The sequence below is a fragment of the Spinacia oleracea genome, chromosome 6 (genome assembly GCF_020520425.1).
Source record: "Spinacia oleracea cultivar Varoflay chromosome 6, BTI_SOV_V1, whole genome shotgun sequence".
In the NCBI taxonomy this organism is placed as follows: Eukaryota; Viridiplantae; Streptophyta; class Magnoliopsida; order Caryophyllales; family Amaranthaceae; genus Spinacia; species Spinacia oleracea.
This window is the reverse complement of record NC_079492.1, coordinates 124,363,145-124,372,022: the sequence shown is the minus strand read 5'-3', so window position 1 is coordinate 124,372,022 and position 8,878 is coordinate 124,363,145. Positions and strand designations below refer to the sequence as shown.

At 31.6% G+C, this 8,878-nt stretch overlaps 1 protein-coding gene across 2 annotated transcripts; it reads right to left on the bottom strand.

Moving 5' to 3' along the window:
• Window positions 1-1,125: 1,125 nt before the first annotated feature.
• On the bottom strand, window positions 1,126-7,340 carry LOC110798872 (protein TILLER ANGLE CONTROL 1). 2 transcript variants are annotated; one of them, XM_022004069.2, is made up of 5 exons: window positions 7,265-7,340; window positions 6,962-7,022; window positions 5,757-6,412; window positions 3,019-3,172; window positions 1,126-1,415 (listed from the first exon to the last, which is right to left on the bottom strand). In XM_022004069.2, exons 1-5 carry the CDS (start codon window positions 7,268-7,270, stop codon window positions 1,402-1,404), a joined length of 891 nt encoding a protein of 296 aa, XP_021859761.1. In that variant the 5' UTR covers window positions 7,271-7,340; the 3' UTR covers window positions 1,126-1,401. The 2 variants fall into 2 exon arrangements, with proteins under 2 accessions (XP_021859761.1, XP_021859762.1); XM_022004070.2 differs by having other exon boundaries at window positions 5,757-6,409.
• Window positions 7,341-8,878: the final 1,538 nt, after the last annotated feature.

Below are 8,878 nucleotides of genomic sequence, written 5' to 3'. Positions count from 1 at the left end.
CGACTTAGGCACTTAGTTTGTTAGCTTCTCCGAAGGGCGGATCCAGGAATTTACAAATGGGGGTCCAAAAAAATTTATACTTTGCTTAATAATTTCTTTTAGTTTCTCATTTTAGGGAGTTAAAGTTGAAAAGTAAGTAGTTAAAATATTATAAACGCTATAGTAAAATATGTTGAAGATTTAGGAACTTTAATTTTTGGGTTTCATAACAATAAAACTCGATCAACACCTAATCCAAATTACAAGGTTAACTTGGCGCGATTTCAAATAAAATGGAAAAAAAAAGAGTGTATATGACAAGTTTTCATATTTTAAAGGAGATTTTTTTAATACAATTGTCGCTGAACTAATTGCACAAAATGACACTAACAAAAAAATAGGAATATCATTTTCAATGTATGGGGTATTACGTTATGATATAATTAGCTAGGCCTCTTAAAATTTCAAAAAAACATGCAACTATAAGTCTATAAAAATAGTGTATAAAATAAATTACTTATATATCCTATGTCAATTACAAAATCATTTTGAAGAAAAAAGTAATACTACTAATATTTTGTATTTTTGTAAAAGCAAAATCATGAATCATATAAAAATAATAAATAATAAATGAATAAAGAAGAAAAAACGACCAACAAAGGGTGAAAAAAAACATGAAGAATTTAGAGGATCAACAAAAGGACAAGTAAAGGGCAGAAAATTGAAAAAAATATGTTCAGTGTCCTGATCTTAGTAGAATTCAAACCTGGGTTTCCCAGGGAGCATAATAATCAAGCAACCACTAAGCTACAAGCACATTTCATTGTTTACATTATAAATTAATTATCAATATACTGTATATATTAAATATTCAAGTGCAATTAATTACCTCAATTTCAATTTAACATATTTTTTTTTCTCAAATAATGGGGGTCCATATAGGTCCAGCCATGGTGCCTTCTCGTTTGTTTAGTTTTTGTTGTGTGTTTTAGGTTCGCTTTTTGCTTCTTTGTCTAGGGTTATATCCCCCTCTCTTTCGCCAAAAAAAATCTTTATTAGAAACCATAGTATTTAGGAGTGTCCATAACGTGGAAGTGGTACTGCACTCTTAGTCCTTACAAGTTGCAACAAATATCAACCCTCAGCTTGTTTAAAAGTTCGTTCATAAAAAGCAAAGTTATCCCTTGAACATAAACAAATTTCAAAGTATAAAAACATCCTTAAACAACAAATACAAGACCTGATTGAGGAAATGCCTAATTCATACATTACATAAGTCCGTGAAATTAAAAAAACCTTTTAAGAAAAAGCAAATGCCTAATTCATACATTAAATATGATACAAGACTTGATTAATTAACATGCAACCGTAAGTACGCATCTCGCTTTCTTGGAACCCTTGCCATATCATCTTCTGTGCACCTCAAGCCACAACATCTGTATAGACATAGACACGCATATATTAGACATAACATCAAGTGATAATATAGCCAAAGGTAAGGTTCGGTAACGTGTATAATGAAGCATGAAATACGATTTATAGATATAACAGGGACAGATCTATATACTATGACATGCACGAGGCATCAATTTCAACGTCCCAAATTTTGAAAAAATTAAAGAAAATTAACCTTTGATTTGGACCTTTAACATAATTATATTTAATATTTAATATTAATTATATAAACCGCATTTATTTTGTCTGCAACAAGATAAAGCAGACACTCGAAATTTCAAATAAGTGAGACTAAAATTGTTTTTTGAATAATACTAGGTAAGGAGTTGTATATATATATATATATATATATATATATATATATATATATATATATATATATATATATATATATATATATATATATAAAAGTTACAAAAGTTAAACGGGCTTTCTAACGAGTGTTGTAATTTTGTTCTCGTTATCGAATATACTATTAAACTGTTATTCTCTTTATAAAGTGTTTTTTTTAAAATGCATGCATGAAATTGATACACGTTCTTTCATTTAATATCACACATGAGAAAACAAATTGGTCCAACTAGGGATTTTCTTCCAAGCAAATTAAACAAAGATGAAAAACTATTTCATACAAACATATAAAAACATTTGCAATTTATTAAAATAAATTTAATAATAATTGAATGTGATCGAGCTCCAACAACATATAAATACTTTCAAAGGGTAAAAGACAGCAGTAAAAGCCTGATTGTCCAGCTTCGATCATACTTCGATTCATATGCATCATGCAAATTTTGTGGATCACATTTCATTCTTAGCTCATTTTTATAATCGTATACGTATATGGGTCCCAATTTTATAAAATTTGCCATAGACATATGTAGCATGAATGTTTGGGAATATTTTAACAACTGCTTAACAAGGCCCCTTTCATCGGACAGTCAAGTTAAGTAATTGGACAAAAATATAATTCATCATAACGTTTGTCGCTCAACATCACTGTTAATTTTAAATTTCATAATATCATGAATAAATAACAAAAATTGGCACAAAAATGTAAGTGAATTGAAAATAGGACAAGCATTAGGATTATTTTATGTATCCATTGGATACTCCATTATTAGCATTTTACCACTATACGGCAACCAAAACCTACAAATGTACGTTTTCTATTGATCATTAAACGCGTTAAAGGTCTTCCATAGGATACTGTATAAGAATAATGTTGGAATTTTCTCATTAGGTTACTAGACAAGAATTGATCCATAAGATTATCAGTGTTTTTTATTGATATTTAAAGTTAATTAGCACTGATCTTTGCACATAATCTATTCATGTCTAGTAATCCATATAGAAAATTCCAACACTAATTGTATTGTCTTTTATATCTTCTGTTCAACTTGTCATGTATGTATCCTAGGACCGAGTTATCTTTAACACGTCTAATGATCAATAGAAAACACTGATAATCTTATAAATTTTCGTGTCGTTTAGCAATAACATAACAATTATACAACAAATCATATGTTTATTCATAAATGATATGATTAAGACATGGGTAGATTAAGAAATGAGTAATAATACCTTGAATGAGAAGCAAAGAAGCTAACTCGTTATTGGGTGCATCTTGGTCATTGGTAGGGTTGCTTAGACCACAAATTGGATTCATCTGCACGTCTCTCTGCATCTTCCCTTCGATGTCCGGATGAATCTTCTTCTTCATCATCCTTTTCATAAGCTAAATTTATTTATAAAAATGATTAATTATTCTACATTTTCCATTCAAAATTATAATTGTAATCATTATGGTATCCAAAGACATTGTCTATTTTTTATTTTTTTTGACATAGGATCCAAAGACGTTGTCAATCAAAAGTTCACTTGCCTAAAGCAATTCTATATTTTACCCCTAAGGCCCTAATAAGTATCTATGTAATGGGCAAGGGAACGCCTAAGACGACGTCAAAAAAGTGATTATTTGTTTTACCCTTTGTTTAAATTAGAAAAATAAAAACAAATTAAACAAACTTTTATATTATAATATAAAAAATGAATCAATTTAAAGATATATATTTACCAAAATCAACAAATATTAAAACTACGAAAATGAAATATCAATAAAAATGACAAAAAGTAAATAACCAATTACTCCTTATATATGTCCTTTAATACTCGCACCGCTTTTCTTTTCGGGTCGTCTCTTAATATTTGCACCGCTTCTATAAATGGGATTTTTTTACCAATATTATATTATTTCTCACACTTAACTACTAACTCACTCCCTACAAAAATTTAAAAATTTACACCTCAACTACCCCTTACACATTTTCCACTAACTATATTAAAAAAAAATACTCATTATCAACTACCACTGATTAAATTAATAATTCAATTCAAGTGTCTTAAACTCCACACCGATCAAACCGGTACGAATCGAATATTAAGGGACTGAGAAAATAGTAAATATTATTATGTGTTATTTTTAAATTACAAACAAACATCTGCGTGCATATCAATAATATGCCGAGTATTATACAAGGATGATTTCTATCAACTGTTATTGGTTTTGTATTTTAGCGTCTCATTTGATGGGTGGTAATAGACTCTATGGTAACTGATCGACTAACGTTAATTGGTTAATACGATCAACAAGGAACATTAATTTCTATCAACTGTTATTGTTTTTGTATTTTAGCGACTCGTTTGATGGCCAGTAATAGACTATGGTAATTTACTAATATATGTAGTACTAAGTTAACGTGTCGGTAAGAGAAGATGCTACCGAATTAACTGTCTAGGAGCCGCTCCTCCTTTTTTTTTTTCTCTCCCTTTTTTCTCTTCCTCTTTCAAAACCCTAATTTTCTAGGGGCTACCACCAACCATTAGATTGATGGTAAGTCCCCTTTTTCTTGTTTTTCATAGATTTTGATTGCATGTTCGGAATAAAAACTCCATTCTCTCCCTATTGGAGAGCTTTTTTACCCATTTATTGGGTTATCTGTACCCATTTATTGGGTTTTATCTCTCTCATTGTGAGAGTTTGGGGCCATGTTTTTAATTTCGCAGGGAAAGTTGTTTTATTGATGAAGATTTGTGCGGGGTTACAACGGATTTCATTCTTACGTCTACAATCAATTGAATCAGATTTAATTCAATACCAAAGCTACAACAGATCGAAAGACCCCCTCGTGAAAGGCTGTATCAAACAGCGATGTGAAAGAGGGTATTCATCATTGTCAGATCTCATCTACAACGATCGTGGTTTTGCCGGATTAGAATTTTGTTTGATCCAAATTGTTTTGTATTTGTTAGTTTTGATTTCTATTGTAGATGTCGTATGACTATTTTATCAATGAACTAATTTTTACCTTAAAAAAAAAAAAAAAAATTAACGTGTCGGTAGTGATTATATAGGGACTTCGATCATTTCTTGTCAAAATCGATTGTTAATTTGTCATACTAGATCATTATTTTGATGAAATTCAATTTCCAAATATTTTCACTTTATAGCTGGGTGGAATCAATTGTAAATTGTTGCCAATGAAAATTTATCATGAGAAACACGTGTTTGGTTAGTTATATTACCAACTAAAATATTGGAAACTTTGTTTATAGTTTCTTTTATAACTCATTAATTAACATTATTTTTCCAAATAAGCGAAATTATTTCGTCATGTAAAAATAAGATAAGTTAAGTTTAGCGCGCAAAATAAGCTTCGATGACTAATATTTTTAAAATAACAGGTTAAATTAAAAATATTTTCATTTAGAAAACACTTTGGTCTCTGGTTTGATGCTAGAAATCGTGTACGGTGGTACTTGACTTTGCCTTTGAAGGAGAATAATTGATTTTATGTGGGCTTTGCTAAAAACATCTGAAGCTTTTCTAACATACTGTTTCTGACTTTTTTAGGTATCATTATTGAGTCTCAAACTAACTTATTAATTTCAACTACTTTTTGTTAGTATTGGCAAAATGCATGGTAAGTGTTAATTCCATTGTTTGATTAAAATGAAAACAATAGAGCATTACTTCTAACTTCTAACTTCTAAGTGCATATAATTATCTAGTGACCGCGTCAATGAGATGCATGGGGTGTCCACCTACACCCCCAAAGAAATATACTTCCTTAAAATACACACTCCTATATGAAAATATAAATAAATAAAAAGTTAACACGTACTTTTTTTCAGCATGTAATTATACAACAGGTTAGAATTTAAATTTAAATTTAAAGCTCACCCATGCATGAAATAACATATAATGTGGGATAATAAAGGTTGCATAACATAAAGTGTAAGAGTAATTATAATTCCATTACCTTGTTGAAATTCTTGAGTGGATGCAAATCCTCTTTGATTAGCTTCTTAGCTTTAGAGATGCCATACTTAGAGCGAGAAGTAGGTTTCAAGGTCGTCATCTCAACGCTTAATTTTCCGGCGTTAATGTCGTCGTCCTTACCGGCGTCATCAACATCATCCTCCAACTCTTTCAGTACTTTGACCGTAGGGTGATAATCAGAATCCTCCAAGAAAAGGTCAGCAAGAGTGACTCTCCTCTTAGTTTGATCTTCAATATTATTCTCAGTCGCATTAACAACATGATCATCATCAACAACTTCCTCGGTGATTTCATGGTTAGCACCGATAACTTTCTCCAACTCGTGGCTAAAGAACTCCACATTCATCAATGGAATCGCTTCATTATCACCACCTTCAAGATCATGATAATTGTCGTTGTCTATAGCAACAACAACATCGTGTTCTTGGACATTACCACTCTCATCGTCATCATCTTCTTCATCGAGGATACCATACTTACAATTAGCCTCTAATGGACTAATTGAAATAGTACCAATGGATAGGATTCCATCGTTCCATTGGTCGATCATATCCACTACCATATGAGCATCATGCCCTAGCAATATATGCCTCTCATTTCTTGTCTTTGAGCTTCCACCCCTTTCTGCTACATCTTCTGTGTCATACATGCACATTCAGGTTTCTATATTAATATATACGATTACGTACTAACAACACTTTTAACAACATCCAAGCATTGTATTATTTCGATCTTATATAATCCTACAACATAATTTTCGTACGTTGCATGGAAGGTATATATATACCAAGTATCATATTATAGCTAGCTAGGTTATGATCGAGAATTAATCTAGTACGTTGATGCAATATACTATCACTAAACTCAAACCATGTATGTATAATACTCCCTCTGTTGCATACTGATGTTCCAATTTAGAATTTTCATAATGAAGAGAATCTTCTAAATTATTTACAATACATAAAAATAAAACATATTCATGTGCGTCTTGTTTGATTTGTCTCAATAAGTACTTTAATAATATCAAAATTTATACTTTTTGGCTAATGTATATTTAGAGATATAAAATATGCATTGAAAAGGGTGAAAAATAGAAATTGATACATCATTATGGAAAGAATGGAGTATATGTTACGTGCAATGTGTGGAATTAAAAAGAAAAAGGAAATCAAAAGAGTCACTCACCTTGTTGGAAACCCGTATACGACTGAACATTCATAAATCGCCGATTAACCCAATTAAATACCTAAAAAAAAAAGGTAACTCTGTTAATTAGTAGAGTAACTTGAAACAAGTCACAGGTCTCCCCGTACTACTTTTATTAGTAAAAACACTCGTAATAAAGTCGGGTGCTAGTGTTATTATATGGAGTACTACGTAGTAGATCGAGTAGGGTATAATAGAGAAGAGTATAGAAAAACATGAACAAACATGAAAAATGTTTGTTGAATGTTGCATGGAGGATGAAGAGTAGTAACTAAAACTAACCTTCATTTTTGGTGTTGCTTCAATTATGCCTTGTTTGGTTGAAGAGTAGAGTGTACCAAATAATTATAGTTTGGGTCTAAAAAATTTGGGCTAAATAAAAGCAATTGATGTGAGAGAAAGAGGAAGAGGTTAAAGGACAATTGGGCCCATGGGCCCATGGGCGCATGCTATGTTTGTGTTGGGTATTTTATGGAATGATGTATATGTCAAGATTCTTGATGCGACTCCTACCCACGTGACAGACACCGTCTTCTATCATATACCCTGCTTACTCAATTTCCTACTTCTACCCAACTACTTGCGGAGTATTTCTTAGGCCCAATTTCAGCCCACTTAATATCTATGCCTTTTTTCCCTACAATAAATATCTATCCCCTGGGTATTTTTTCAACTTTCTTTGTTTCTTAATAGATATTCCGTTTTGACTTTTTACATTCTTTACATCTCATACTACGTATAACTTTTACCAATATCTTTAATTACTCCCTCTAGGTCCTTTTTTCCCCTTTACGTTAGACTTTCGTTTCTCGGAGTGGTGAGTGGTAGATAAAGTGGGAGAAATATGATATAAAGGGTCAGATGATAAAATATGATTATCAAAAGTAGAATAAAGTAGAAGTGGGTTAAACATAATAAAAATACATTTTTAGAAAGTGGATACATAAATAAAAATAGGGGAAGTATAAGTATTAATGAAAACTACGGAGTATATAAAACTAAATTAGATCCTGTGCGATGGATTTTGATAATTTTTTTTACAAAATATCTAACTTAGAATCCCCCAAACTCATGCACAATTATTAAAATTTGAACAAACTCATTTAATTTAATCATCTATTTTTCATATTTTAAATGCGTAATATGCTAATTTGACCAAAATATTGAGATATATTTTCCATTATTAATGTACCGATTTGACTAGAATATTATCAAAAACTATTTAGCAAAATTATTATTACGTTGTACTCCCTCCATTCCTTTTTGTTGTTCCCATTTCCTTTTTTGGCGTTTCTTTTTGTTCTTCCCCTACTGAATCTTTACTATTTTTTGCCATAGTTTTTTTACCAATTTACCCTAAGATTCCCCACTATTTACCAAAAATACCCTAAGATTCTACCCTTTCCCACCCACTTTTACCCCACCCACCTTATTTAATTAATTAACCTAACCCCACCCCCCCTCCCTTTATAACCCGTCCCTATCTCATATCACTCTCTCACCTCTCATTCTGATTTCTCTCTCTCACCTCTTCGGATCTCTCTCTCTCTCTCTCTTATTTCACTCTCTCTCTCTCTTAAAATCCCTCCCCTGTTCTTGAGAAAACCCTAGGTTTTCCGCCTCTGATCTGGGTTTTCCTCTCCAAATCTCACAAATCTGAAACGTTTTCGCCGAAAAACTTTCATAAAAATTACTCGGATTCATTTTCCGATCAGATCCCCTCTATTTTTGTCCCCTTTTTGGTCCCTAATCGTCGCTGATCTTTGTTTTTCTGGTACTTTATGGGTTCTTCTTTGTCTAGAACTCGAGGTGATTCTGGGGTGGGAACTTCTGGTCAAAGAATCCCCGATTCCAACTGTGATTGGGGATCCAAGTGCAACTGTCCCAATAACGAGC